Source organism: Myripristis murdjan, chromosome 11 (assembly GCF_902150065.1).
Source record: "Myripristis murdjan chromosome 11, fMyrMur1.1, whole genome shotgun sequence".
Classification (NCBI taxonomy): Eukaryota; Metazoa; Chordata; class Actinopteri; order Holocentriformes; family Holocentridae; genus Myripristis; species Myripristis murdjan.
This window is the reverse complement of record NC_043990.1, coordinates 4308848-4323661: the sequence shown is the minus strand read 5'-3', so window position 1 is coordinate 4323661 and position 14814 is coordinate 4308848. Positions and strand designations below refer to the sequence as shown.

Here is a 14814-nt window from a genome sequence, read left to right as displayed (position 1 = left end):
GTCAAAGTTAACAGGTCCAGACACCTCGTTATTCAATGGAACGCATCATATAAATGCATTATAACGAGGAGAGAGGTTATTGTAAAATTTAGTGAAGTCAGGCGCAAAGTTAAACTTCCAGATGCAAAGTTAATTGCATTCAGAAGAGCATATTAAAAAAAGCTTTTTCACAACTGATAATTTTTGTCTTCTTCTCAACAGCAAACACAGACATGACCAAGCATGTTGAATTCCTCTGCCCAAGTTCAATGAAAGAGAGTTTCTTTGCAGATCAATGATAATTATTTTTATTCACTTGCAGGTTCTACATGGATGCCAAGACCATAAGCTGTTTCTTTTCAATTACATAATAACTGTTGAAACTGTCGACAATCATATTTGTTTTGAAGCATGTAATGTATATTATGTATTAAAATTGCGTTTCTTCCCTCAATAGAAATTATTCCTGGATTTTAAAAATGACAGCAGCACACAACAACAAAAACTTTGATTCCAAATGCTCCCATTCACACCTTTAGGGAAGACATTTCCGAGGGTATCCACGGCAGCTGTAACCATGCAGGTTACACCAGCACCAGGACAAGACATCGATAACAGAGAGCAAGCATCAAACCTAGCACCTGATGAAGCAGTCTTTGACCATCAGGGGAGGAGGGAGGATGGAAGTGAAGTGGATCCTGGAAAAGCAGACTCTTCAGCCACCATAATAGCCAGAACTAAACCCCTGCCCAGCAAAAAAGATGGCACCATCCCAAAGCTAGGACAAAGACCCGTATTGCCAAGGAAGCCAAATGCCCCAGGCTTATTACGTCCTAATGCAACCAGAATCGGACCTGGAGGGAAAAAGGTTGGGCCGGGTCCTTTGAAAAAGCTCCCAGGCCGGAGTCCTTTACATGTGGTGAAGAAGAAGCCACCTGTAGTAACCAAAAAGCCTAAACCAGAGTCTCCCATTGTAGGAGACAGGACGATAGCTTTGACTGTGAGAGACCCCAACAGAGAGCCATCAAGTGCTGAGAGTAGAGCTGGTGAAAATCCAGCTATGATAGTTCCAGTTGGGACTGATTCTGTGACAAATGACCAAGGGGTCTCCAAGGAACCAAGTCTTGGCTCAAAAGAGCAACCAGATGATGGCATGGCAACCCAGGGAACTGATGGGGCTGTGAGAGAAAGTGCAGAGCCCACTGGGACTACTCACACCCCTGAGAAGAAATGTATGAACAAAGTTAAGGTGACACACATCAGATTACCCATTAAGGACAAAGTTGGTGGGTGCAAGACAGATGGAACTGTGGTTGGAGGGGGATCTTTACGTGACAGACGTCCTGGATCTTCTGAAACAGAGGATAGTGGTCTGAACACACATGATTTGCAACCCTCGTCTCCCGATGCATCGGATCCTTTACATAAACTTTTGTCAGAGACTTTCAATGGCTTGAATGTCCAGACATTTTCTGTTCACCTGTTGAAGACCTCAAACCTCTCTCTTGATGCAGACTCAGTGAGGAAGCAGATTTTGGGAGGGCTGGAGTCATTGTCATCCTCATCGTCATCATCATCCTCATCAATGTCGCCATCATCATCATTGTCATCATCACCATCAGCAGCACTATCACCATCAGTGTCATCATCTTTAGCATCGTCTTCCCTAGCTTCATCTTCATCAGCACCACCACCACCACCATTACCATCAAAAGTAACATCGTCATTGTCAACACCATCATTATCACCATTACCATCATCATCACCACCACCATCATCATTACCATCATTGTCATTGATACCATCAGCATCATCATCTCCCTCCAGCTCAGAAAAATTAGATTCAGCTCAGGGTAATGAACCAGAGGCTGACATCAGTAAAAATGGTGAAAGTACCACTACTGATGATGTGTCACCTGAAACTACCCAAGACAAAAAATTAACTTCAAGAGAGGGGGGAATGCCTCTGTTCCGTCGCACACCTCCAAAAGCTGGGTACCCAAATCGCCCACGTCGTCCACTGAATATGGGGCCTTTTCAGAACAGGACTGTGAGACGTTTTTATCGCCCCTCTTCACCCATAAACCTCAAACCTGGAGCAGAAAAAGAGACATCTTCAAGTGAATTATCATCATCGTCTTCCTCCGCTTCAGACGAATCATTTTCAGCTGATGGCAATGCACCGAAGAGGGATGCAGCCGAAGAGAAAGAAGGGGCACCCACACATGTTTTCACTGGAAGTAAACACAACCAGACAAAAACATTAGGGGAAGGAGGAGGACCCCTATTTCGGAATGTTCCTCCAAAGAAGGGATACCCACATCGGCTCTATCCCAACATGAGACCTTTTCAGAACCGAACCCGTCCTTACTTGAGAACCCCTCCTCGAGGCTCTCAAGCCTTAAATCCTGAAGCAGAGACAGAACAAGGGCACATTTCCTCCAGTGAAGTTCCAACACTGTCACCATCTTCTTCTATTTCCAAAGAATCTTATGGAGTTGAAAGTGCAATATCAGAAGTGGATGACAGTGTAAAAAATTCAAGTCCAAGCATACTGACAGAAGAAACTGAAACTCTGAGAGATAGTAGAGCACCTCCCTTCCGTCGCACACCTGCCAAAGTTGGATACCCTCGCCGGCCACACCCAAATATGGGACCTTTTCAAAACAGAACCCGTCCAATCCTGAGGCCCCCTCAGAATCCAAAGAAAGGTCCCATGCATAAGCCTCTCCCATCTAGAAAGCTAATTGGAGGCAGTGGCATTACTGTAGGGGTTCAAACTAGCCAACAAGGGGAGGATGGTATCCCTGGAACTCCAGTTAATCAATCAGAGGGAGACCACAGCCCTACGCAAGGAATTCAGACTATTCAATCAGGTGAACAGGACACAGCAAGGGTAATCCAAAGTGGTCAAACGACCGACCATGACAGTACCCTCAGAATGCAAACCGACCAGTCAAGGGAACAGGATAGCACTCATGGAATCCAAACTACCCAATCTGGAGAGAAGGAAACTATCATCACAGATTCTGACTCTGACATCAAAGAGAGACACACTGCTGGAAAACCCACCAGCACAATAGTTCAAGCAAGGCTAATCCAAAGTGGTCAAACAGCCGACCATGACAATACCCTCAGGATGCAAACTAACCAGTCAAGAGAAGGGGACAGCACTCATGTAATCCAGCCTACCCAATCTGGAGAGAAGGAAACTATGGTCACAGAATCTGACTCTGACATTGACAAAGAAAGAGACACTGCTGGAAAACATGCTAGCACAATAGTTCGAGGTAGACCAACTATTAAAGAAAGTTCCTCCAATAAAAGACCTGGTGCCTTAAAACCAGGCCCATTTCAAAAGAGAAAACCACCACCAGGAAAGAAACCAGCACCGGGTCGCATTCTGATGAGAAACAATGTCAATGTGAGCCAAAGGGGACAGGATTCAAACACAACTCATACTGGAAAAGGAACAGATGAGACTGAGCAGACGAGAAATGGCGGTTACAGCTCTCCAAACAAGTCAAATGTTTCTCCCTCTGGGGACACAAGGGAACCTCTGGACTATGTAGGAGTGAGAGATGTGACCCCAGATGGATTTACACTCATCTGGGATGCACCAGAAGGGAAGTACAAAAACTTTGTTGTAACTGCGCAAGAGCAAGGTAAAAAAGACAAACGGCCAAAGGAGAAGGAGAGGAAGGAGGAACAGGGACATCAAGTAGAGGAGGAAGACTCTGAGAGGAGGGAGGATACGAAGGAAGAGGGGGAAGGGAGGCAAGAAACAACCAAAGGCGTAGCATCGGCAACTGAAAGCACCAACAAAGAAAATGTAATTCCAGAAAGTGACGTCTCGCACCATCCAACAGTCCACAGCAGCACAACAGCCAAACCGGCAACAGGAAGTCAAGGCAAAACCTTCAAAAAGGTTCTTCCAGGTTCAGCTCGCTTTCTTCCATTTGAGAGCCTCACTCCAAAGACCGAGTACACCGTGACCTTGCTCGGAAAGGGGCCTGGCCTTCTGTCCAGACTGCACAAGCTTGTCATCAGCACAGGTACAAGCCATTGTGACAGTAGAACATCTTAAATTACTGCTACACAAGCCCACAACATTACCTTCAATGTTGTGAAGCCCTCTTCAGAGAGCTCACTCTTTTCCTTCTTGACCTCACAACAGAAGCTTCTCGGGATCCAATTTGTACATGCATAACTCATATCTTCACTGCACTCCATGTCTTGTGCTAATGTCAGTTGTTTACCATTTGTCACTCCATTTGAGTGTCATTGGACATGTTTGCTAACTCACTCAAATGTGTCTTCCATTTTCCTTTCAAGAGCCCTATTCTGTCGGGCTCTTGAAAAACTGTAAGTTCTCGATTTACAGTTTCATTGTTTTTAATTCCACGTAATACAACTTATTATTTAATCATTGTTTCATTGACAAATTAACCTGGATTCTGTGTTTGTTTTTGTTGATTTTTCTGTTGTTAGCAATTCTGAAGGATTTTTAATTCAAGCCATGATGATAAAAACCCATTAAGCAGTTGTGTTTTTTGTGTTAACCCTGTATTTGTGCACTCATTCCTGAGCATACATGAATATATGAAAGACTTTTCTGATATTCATGAATCACCAATCATAAGTAAATAAAAAAAAAAAAATCATTCATTTAGCCATAAAGCAGCACTCAGCGATTTGATGTCATGCCCCTTTTTGTCAACTTTTATCATAAATGTTGTTACCAGATGCATAATGTTTTTGACTGTCTGTATATTCTCACAGTTTGCTCTTGGATATAGCATTTTAGTGCCCTAATAGGCGGCCATATTGGAGGTCCACAGCTCTTGAGAATCATTGGCTGCAAATAGCTGATTGCATGTTCCCATCTTAACAGAATCTGGTAGACGTGGCCAGTTTTGGCACTGTCTTGCAATGGGAACTGATTATTTTGCCACTGATGAATCGGATTAATTCTATATTTAATGTCCAGTTGCTAGATAACCATAAGCACATCCAATTTCCACATCAGATAATATGTCAGAGTTTTTTGCAGGGTAGCCGAAAGACGTACAAAACACTTGAGGCTACTACCAAAACTATTCACTTCTACTTTAATATTGATGACCTTGCCAGCACCTCACTGATCTTTTCCATGTAACTCTGTTTGTGTAGCCTAGATGACATATAAGAGATTATGTGAGCTAATCCTTTAATGGACCTTTGTGATAGTGCTGGAGCTGCTGGGAGATTTCACACACAGGGCACTTTAATTCAAATTAGTTGTCAAATGATTTCCCAGACTGTAGAAAGACAGAAAACTTGGACTTAAAGAAAAATTTTTTCTCAAAAAAGCTGACATCAAATTGCTGAGTCCACCTTTTGAATTAATAATCGTAATAATTATAATAACAATAATAATAATAACAGCTCCATTCATTCATTCATTGCTCTGGTCTTCTCTCACTCAGGGTAAGCTAACAGTCAGCCAGCTTCACTGACCCCCATCCCACCCCCTTCACCTCTCACCCACCCCAGGGTAAGACCATGGCTGGTCTCTACATTTGGTCTGTCTTCACCTTTCAAATTCAAATATGAAATGTGCAGATTTTAATCCTATGAGTTCACAAGAAAATGAAAGGGAAATCATTTAATGTGGATTCTATAATTACTGTTAATAGGACTGGGTATCGCAAAACAGCATCAGTGCTATGCTGATAAATGGTCCAAATGTATTGATTTTAAGGCTTATGGTTGCATTGAAAAACTCTTGTGTTCTTATTTATGAAATGAGTAAATCGACTCAGTGTTATGTTGTTTTAAGCAAAGAAGCATGTGCTTTCACTTTTGAAAAATGAAAAATGATACCCAGCCCTAGCGGTCCAGCCTCTGTATTTTAAAAGGGTGATGAATGAGTTGGTTTGGGAGATCATTCACACTCAGTGGTTGAAAATCTGTCCGCAAACACATTTCTTGACGCTTTAAATGTGATTCCGCACTTTCAGCTCTTAAAGTTTTGTGTTGAATTAATATTTGGATGGTTTTTTCTTTTTTTTTTTTTTTTTTGGTTTGTTTGTTTGTTTGTTTTTTTCATTCAACCTTCAGTAACTTTGTGAAAATGTCACCCTTTCTTCTTCGTTTGTGTTAATGTCTCTCATTTCTTCCTGCCACCCTCTTGTTTTCAGGACTGAACGGCCAGCTAACTATTCAAATTTCATCATTCTCTCCTTCGCTGCTGTCCAGGATCCATCGTCTGCGTTTAAATGTGACACTATATGTCCGTATATGCTGTGTATACTGTATATATGTTTGCATTGTACATATATACACATACTCATCGGAGCACTAATAGTAACTGTGCGGATGAATAAATATGTACACAATGCACACACTGTATGGCAGAGTAGCAGATCTTCCATTATAATCTGTATTTTTAGCTTTTCCAACTCTGTTTCTCTTCAGTAAATGTATTTTATTGCCTCATCCGTCCTGTTTTCTTTACATTTCTTCCTTCCTCCTTCCTTTTTCTTCCTCCACTTTCTTTTTCATCTGCTGTTTTTCTCTATTTTCACACTATTCCCTCATTTATCCTCTTTCTTACCCCATCTTCTGATTCCCTGCTTACTTTCCTTGCTTCGTTCCTTCTTTCCACCTTTCCCTCTGTTGTTGTTTTTTCCCTCTATTTGATGTCCCGTCTTTTCCAGCCCGCTCCCTCGTTCACGGCTGTCTCTTTGTATTACTATCCGTACCATCCAGGCCCGGAGCCTCCTACCAACCTGGTGTTCAGTGAGCTGACAGAAAACTCCCTGACGGTGTCCTGGACCAAACCCAGCAGCGCCGTCAGCGGCTTCAAGGTCACCTACACGCACACGGAGGACGGTGAGAGCTCAAACTCCTGGCCGGCTTCCCCGCCTCGCCACTTAAACCTGCAGACATTTGGTGTTCGAGCTGCACCAGGCAGCTTTGGTGGTTTGGACTGTGTGTTTGACTCTTTGAAGGTTTGAAGAACTTCATTTCCCAGAATCAGCACGATGACACCAGAGAGCTGCACATCCCACGTTTGTTTTTTGAGCTTTTATTTCACCAGGATAGTTCCAGTGAAACTAAAAATGTAAACAGAGATGTATGGCACAAATTAGCAGCAGCGCATGAGGTTTCAGACAAGAGCAAATGAGTTACAGGATCCAAAAGTACAGGAACAAACATGAACGAACACCGCTGTTTGATCCGTTTTTGGCTTGACTTCTCAGTTCACTTGTTTGCAATCCGATTTTAGGAACAATTGTTCTACATTGAAACAATTTAAGTTTGTAAATCACTACTTGGATCAATGATTTAATTCTTTTTTCGGCCAGAATTTAACATCCATCCAGCAACATGTGCAAAAATGTAAGAATATCAGTTTTAATCCAAAATGTGAAATAAAATCTGACAATAGAATTACTTTAACATTTAAAAAATAATCTGTTGACAATTTGTAGTGTTTCTTTAGATCAATGCATTCAATCTTTAACATGAATCGATGCAAAGCATTTCATAACCATTCAGCCAAAAGTCAGCGCGATGATGTCTCTATATTTTTTTTATTTAGTTATTTATTTATCACAGATCGATGCAGTTGAATCAGCAATTTATAACCAATACATCAATGCAATGAATACAGTCTATCTCTCAAAGTCCTTAAGCACTGACTGAAAAACTCCAGGGACAGTTTGATTAAGTTTCTTTTTCTTCTTGGCAAGTTTTAGAAAAAAACATATATTTTCTCAGCAGGTTCAGGTGTGGTGAGTCCAGCTTCCTATCTAAGGAGCGTTCAATATGTTGTGTTTTGTTCCCAAGTTAAAAGAGGATTTTCTGCCTGAGACCACAATGGACTGAATTCAGCGTGGCTTATTAAAAAATAATTTCGATTTATGGTTTAAAATGTCATGACAGGTGTGTTTTCATGTGAACCTCATGGCTGACGTCAGTAAGCCGCTGCAGCCTGAGACGGATTAAGCTCTCAGGGAAAATGAATGATGGATAAATGACTCATTCCTGGTTATTTCTGTGTTTCCTCTGTCCCGTCCCTGCAGGGGAGCCGGTGTCCGTGTCCGTGGACTCGCAGGACTCCACCCTCGGCCTATCACGGCTCGCCCCGGGCTCCTCCTATGAGGTCAGCGTCATCTCCGTCCTCGGATTGGACGAGAGCGACCCGATCAAAGACTTTGTCATGACTCGTAAGTGTGCGGGCGGTTTTTAACCAGTAATACCTTGTTTGGTTTTACTTTGTTGTGTAAGGCTCGTTTGAGTTTTAACAAATTGAGAATGACAAACACGCATGTTTGGGAAGTCTAATTTAATACTCGACAGGCCAAACTGCGGCCACTTGACGCCTGTTTTGAATTTTAGACTTGGAATATCTGAGCTTTTGCTTGACTTTGCCCAGACCTTTCCTTTGTGTAAACCAATTTTTAAACTCATGCAAGGAAATAGTATTTATAATCACATTTACCCCCCTTCACTTGATGTCTCATTTGCCTTCTCTTGGATCCCCAGTAACCACCGGCTTTTAGTTTTTAAAGAGTTTAAACTGTTTTCATGAATATGGACTAATATCTTTGCTCTGCAGAGAAACTGAAGGCTTCTGGTTTTCTTTTCTTTTTTTTTTCTTTTCTTTTTTTTTTTGCATAGAGCTTTACAGAATTAATTTTTGGGGCTCTGTGTTTGGGTGTCCAGTATCAGAACTCTGACCCGTGTGTTGACGTGAGTGTCCTGCCCTGCAGTTTGATGTGTGTCATTTCAGCGTTTTTATGAGTTGTGCGCTTGCATAATGGCCGTAGCAGGTGCAGGATCTGGAAGAGCTCAGTGCATTTTTATATTTTCTCTGAGGATTCCCCTGGATCTGCTCGGTTGCTCTGTGTTGTTTCAAAACATTTTCCCTGCATGTGATTCCCATCGCTGCTGATGAACCTGCACACAGAACAATAGTGTTTGTGTGTCACCATGTGATAATAATTCAGATTTCGATTTTTCCTCTCTCTCGCCCTCCCCCAGTTCCTGACCCACCTACGGACCTGCGGGCCATAAACGTCACCGAAACCAAGGCCCTGTTACTATGGCGACCAGCACTGGCCACGGTCGACAAGTACGCCATCGTTTACGGCACGGGGAAAGGTGAGCGGTGCTGCGACGGTGTTTGTTGAGTATCCATAGCTGCAAGGCCTCATGGGATGGCTCGATGTCCCAGCTCATTGATAGACACTTTATTTTGCCCCAACACAGTTAAACTTTGTGTTTCTGAGAGTCTCTTGCTGTGATATTTTGTCCCTCACTTGCTCCTGTGCACCAGCTAGAACTTTATTGAATTGGATGGTAATATCTGAACATTATTTTCCCATATCTGAAGCTGCTTAAGCTGTCAATTAAACTAAATCTGAAGCTTTTCAAAAAGACAATCTAGACAACATGAAAATAAGGCAGCCCTCAGTCAACATTACAACTTACAAATTAAAAAATTATGAATTACAAACAAATTACAGGCAGTGATGATGATGATGATGATGACAGTGATAAAAAAAAAAAACAGGCAAAATGCAAAAAGCAAAGTTTTAAATGAGTATGAAGTGTTTGCAGAGCAAAAAAAAAGGAGAAAACAAGAGAAAAGCAACAACAAGGAAAAATCTATTTATTTTATTGTCCTCTACGCTTTTATGCTGAAAGGGACAGTAAAGTCAGTTCTCTGTGTCTCCTACTGGCAGAGCTGTAAGTCTGAGATACTGAGATGTACGATATTTTCTTGTCCCTTCAAAGCAGCATGCATGTTCAACAACACTTCACTGGCTAAATAGAAATAAAAAAAGTTAGTTGCATGATTACAGACTTTAAGCTGTGTGTCCGAAACAGTGTGTGAACATTAATCCACTCGTTCACATCGTTTTCTGAAAGGCTGCAGGCTTTTTCAGGCTTTTTCACACTCAGTACCCCGTTCAACTCTGCCAGTCCCGGGCACGGCGTCTGTTCTTATAAACTCATGTTTATGTTAAATCCTAGCAGAGATCCCGAGGTTTCCAAAGATCCCAAACGTGATCTGCTGAATTCCAGGGAAATGTGTCTGAAATGATGCACGAGACATGCTGATCTTTTCTATTTCATCTGATTCTGCAGCCATAAAACAACAGCATCTTTTGGATATTTCCCTCAGTATCAGTGTGATGGAGCTTCAGCAGAGACACAGACTCTATCCTCCAATATAAAAACACATATATGGCAAGAATCAGAGATCACAGTGGCATTAAATAATCTGTGTGTTTACTGACCTCTGCTGGCAGGAGGAGGCATGAGAGTCCTGAAAAGTTTTGTCTTCCTACACGACAAAGTCACAGTTTCCCAACAGAGACAACAGGAATGTAAACTGAAGAGGGAGTAAACTGCTGTGCATGTGTGTGTGTGTGTGTGTGTGTGTGTGTGTGTGTGTGTGTGCTGGGGGCGGAGGGACCTAAAACTCTAGTGGACGGGAATATTTAGTTCCAAAACAAAGTTTGGGGCCAGACATTGAGTTTTGAAATCCAGAAATGTCAGCAGCTGGTGAAGCGATCGTCGATCATCAGTGTTGATCAGCAGCAGTTGATCTATCAATAGACCACAGAAATCAGACGCAACCTTAAAACCACAAACCTCTGCCGAAATCTGGAGTTTCCGACCCAGCACATTTTCTCTGTGGGGAAAATACATGTTGTTTTCACATCATCATCATCATCATCATCATCATCATCGCCGTCGGCGTCACAGTGTGTGATTTCAGCTGATGTTTCAGACTTGGACGTTTCTCTCTTAAATGGAACTGGATCCACTTTCCAACACAAATCATTAAGAGCTAACATTACGGCGCACGTCATGGCTAGAATCCCTCTCCAGGTCAGCAGCGACCACGTCCACCATGTTGTCTTTGTTCGAGGACGACAGCAAAAATATTAAGAGAAGAAGAATCACTACAACTTTATTCATGTGCTCTCAGCTGTTAGTGCTTACGGCTAACGGCAAAAAAGAAAGTGTACCATTGTTTTTTGATTTTTTTTTTTTTACTTAATTTGTCAATTTTTTTGTGTGCTCAAAGCAATAACAAACATGTATTTTTTCTCTTTTTTATATACTATCAATATCAATATCAATTCACTATCAGTCTTGTAAATATCATAGATTATTTTTTGAGAATTTAGGGAAACCCCATTATGTCTCCCATATCTAATAGATTCTATGAGAAAAGTCAACAATGCCAACAAATCAGAGAAAAAAATGACAAGAGGCTGTTCCTCTGCAGGTATAGATCACTGTCTTTGTGTGTGTGTGTGTGTGTGTGTGTGTGTGTGTGTGGCTCCAGAGTCAGACCTGAGGATCACCGTGTCTGGAAACGCAGCCGAGCAGCAGCTGAGCGGCCTGGAGGGCTCCACCACCTACACCGTGACCATCACCAGCCAGCTGGGCAGCCTGAACAGCGCGCCCGCCACCACCACCTTCACCACCGCCAGCGGTCCGCACACACACACACACACACACACACACTCTCCTGTCAGCACACCAGCATCCTCCTGACGTGATGTTCTCTGCTGACCTTTGACCTCTCCAGGGTCTGGGAGAGATGGCGAGGGGCCGCGGGACCTCCAGGCCAGCCAGGTGACCCCTCGCACCGCCCTGTTGACATGGAAACCTCCCTCGACCGCCGTGGGCAGCTACAGGCTGACCTATCAGGCTGAAGGTCAAGAGATGAAGGTGAGATGTGTTTTTTTTCCCACCTGATTAAACTTAACACAGCTCTTGCTCCAGTTGGGACTCGATCCCAGGTTTCTTGGGTACATCTGGCTCCAGGGTCGAGGACAGGGATCGAGCAAACGTTGCGTTAAGTTTCCTAACCTTAACCATGGCGACAACCTCCTTCCTAACCTTAACCAGGTAGCTAACAAAAGCGACAGAGGTAATGTTTGACTGGTTAAGACAGACTGATGATAGGAACAGATGCTAACAGCTTCTAACCCACTGGATGTTGCAGTAGGGAATGGACTTACTGTGGAAAATATTTGTACTGAACTGATATAGTTATTCAGATAATACAATACACAAGCATAAGATGTCATCATTTTTACTAAATATTAGTATTACTTTTTCATTTAGGAGTGTCAATCCAAGACACCGTTATGTTGAGGATCATGCATCAGAAAGTTAGCATTGACTGCATAAATAAAAAGGGCAGAAAGGGGTCCAAACTTGGGGCCGAAGGTATAAAAGGCGACACAACAGAAGCTAAACTGAGCGCTTGTCGATCCATGGAGCAGATTGGTTTATTGTTCTCTTGCTGAGGCCAATAAACCTGCTCACTGCACCAGATTCAGAGTCGACTTTGAGTTATCACCAGAATCTATTTGGACATGACAAGTGAGGAGGAAGACCACCACCCATCTGGCCCAGGTGGGGTCTTCTACACCTCATAACCCAAAACCCAACATCCACTCAGTGCCGTGATGACAGTCAAACACATCTCAGAGCAGATATTGTGTCTTCCCTGGCGAGGCTGCAGCTGTTTATGAGCAGAAGTCTCCAAGCTGCAGCAGACGTTTTGAATCTGCCTCTCGACCTCCTCTGTTCTCCTCCGACAGGAAGTGATCGTCGACGCCACGGCGACGGAGTACAAACTGAGCCGGCTTCACCCCGGATCCAGATACACGGTGCAGCTGCAGGGCGAGAGCGGCGGACGCTACACCGCCGCCGTCTCCACAGAGTTCACCACAGGTCAAACCATCAGCTGTTTGAGCTGTTTGTGTCCCGTAATGTTTGAAGATGGTTAACAAACCGTTTCCTAAAGGCTTAAAAATCATTTGGTATTCATTCGCAAATACTTAACATCACATTATTCATTATCATTTCATTGTTTGTGAGCTGTACAAAAACTATTCACTAACGTTTAATCAGCTGTCACTTTACCATTTGTTAAGTCAAAGTCAAAGTCAGCTTTATTGTCGATTCTACAAAATGTACAGGACATTCAGAGGATCGAAATTGTGTAACTCTCAGACCCTCGGTGCAGACAATAAACATTTAAGACACAATAAACATTATCTACAAATCTAAATATATATAAATAGGGGCATACAAAAACTAAACTCAAAAGAAGGTATTAAAAAGTAGAAAGGCAAATCCAAAATACAAATCCAAAAATCTAAACAGTGCAATATGAATAACAGTAGTGTTTTTAATCAAAATTTTATTTTCATTTTCATTTTGAATAACAAAGAGAGCATGAGCGAATAACACAGAGGCACAGGGAGGTAAAATAACAAACAACAAAAAAGAAAAAACAGAGGAAATTAATAATAATAATAAAAATAATTAATTTAATAAAGCAAGGGCATTGCAGTTAAGCTTTGCTTTTAACAATCTCAAGGAATTCTATATACTTTTTATATTTTAAGTTTATCATTAGTAACAATTATTAGGGGTGTGGGACTCTCATGACTTAATTCAGATTATTGGGTGTCTAATTTGATTTAGAATCGATTTTTGATTCGGAATGATTCCCGATTGTAAACTGATAATCATCTGAGTAAATGGAAAGGAGGCACTATTTTTGTGTCCCTTATTTTATTTTATTTTTTAACCACCCCTATTAATTAATTATTAATTAGCTTTATTCCTAATTCTCTACCTTGTGTTCTTAAGTTTGAATTTGAATTTGAGAAAGCTTATAGACTGGTTAAAGTGTATGTGTGCGTATATGGTTCAGAGTTCAGTGATGATGGTTATTATTATCCGCTCACGCTCTTGGTCCTCCCTCCCCCTCCTCAGGCAGCCTGCGGTTCCCCTTCCCCACCGACTGCTCCCAGGAGCTGCTCAACGGCATCACCGAGTCGGGGGAGGCCGAGATTTTCCTCCACGGCCAAGACGGCACGCCGCTGCCCGTCTACTGCGACATGGAGACGGACGGAGGCGGCTGGACGGTAAAGAGCCAGCAACACCACTATAATATTAACATCAATAATAATAATAATAATGAAAGAATATGTTTCTCTGCACAGGCCAAACAGTGACTAACATCATACATTTAAAGGTGCAATGTGCAAAATTGCATTGAAACGAGGTTTCAGGACTTAGACTCAAGAAAAATGAAAAACAGTGGAAGAAGAGCAAAATTTCTCATCATTAGATTCCCCACAAGGACTGTTTAGACTCTAATTTAACAAAAAAAAAATAAAAAAAAAATAAAAAAAAATTGTGGAATAAATGCAGAATTTGATGGCTCATTGTACATGGTTCTCAGCATCAGTCTGACTCTCATTGATAAATTACCTGCTTTTATTTATTTTTTATTGTTTTGTCAGTTGAGTCTTAACAGTTCTCACTCCAGTCAACCATCAGGTGCACCTAGAACGTAGTATATTGATAACATAAGCCTAAGACAAATTCAGTGAGACAGTTATGTTGTATCGTATTGCATTCATATTCACATCAATATTCATCATATTCATATTATATCAAATCAATACATATTCATCATATCATATTTCTGTACCCATAGCCTTATTCATATGCATTCTTTTCCTTGTACAGCAATGGAATTTTTTACATTTTCAGTGCTCATTTTGGCTTTTTGGTTAAGGTTATCATTAGGCATTAGTTGGTTATGGCTAACATTAGGGAAAGGCTGTGGAGAATGAATGTAAATCTATTAGAAACTCCATCGCTGTCCTAGGAAATGCAAACTTCCATCCCTATTCCTAGACTGGTGGGTTTGCTGCCCCCTTGTGGAACTTATCATGTGTTGCAGAGCTGTTGCAGAGTGTTTATCCGCTCTATAAAGACAAACTCAAG

General features: G+C 41.9%; 1 protein-coding gene across 1 annotated transcript in view; it reads left to right on the top strand.

Moving 5' to 3' along the window:
- Nucleotides 1-14814, top strand: part of tnxbb (tenascin XBb) — a 55211-nt gene that overhangs the window by 36169 nt on the left and 4228 nt on the right. The window contains exons 8-18 of the mRNA XM_030063887.1: nucleotides 519-1228; nucleotides 1494-1498; nucleotides 1602-1832; nucleotides 3532-4034; nucleotides 6733-6855; nucleotides 8052-8195; nucleotides 9013-9150; nucleotides 11342-11485; nucleotides 11582-11724; nucleotides 12606-12738; nucleotides 13792-13943. Coding sequence (XP_029919747.1) covers nucleotides 519-1228; nucleotides 1494-1498; nucleotides 1602-1832; nucleotides 3532-4034; nucleotides 6733-6855; nucleotides 8052-8195; nucleotides 9013-9150; nucleotides 11342-11485; nucleotides 11582-11724; nucleotides 12606-12738; nucleotides 13792-13943 — 2426 coding nt within the window. The remainder of the gene's footprint in view (nucleotides 1-518; nucleotides 1229-1493; nucleotides 1499-1601; nucleotides 1833-3531; nucleotides 4035-6732; nucleotides 6856-8051; nucleotides 8196-9012; nucleotides 9151-11341; nucleotides 11486-11581; nucleotides 11725-12605; nucleotides 12739-13791; nucleotides 13944-14814) is intronic.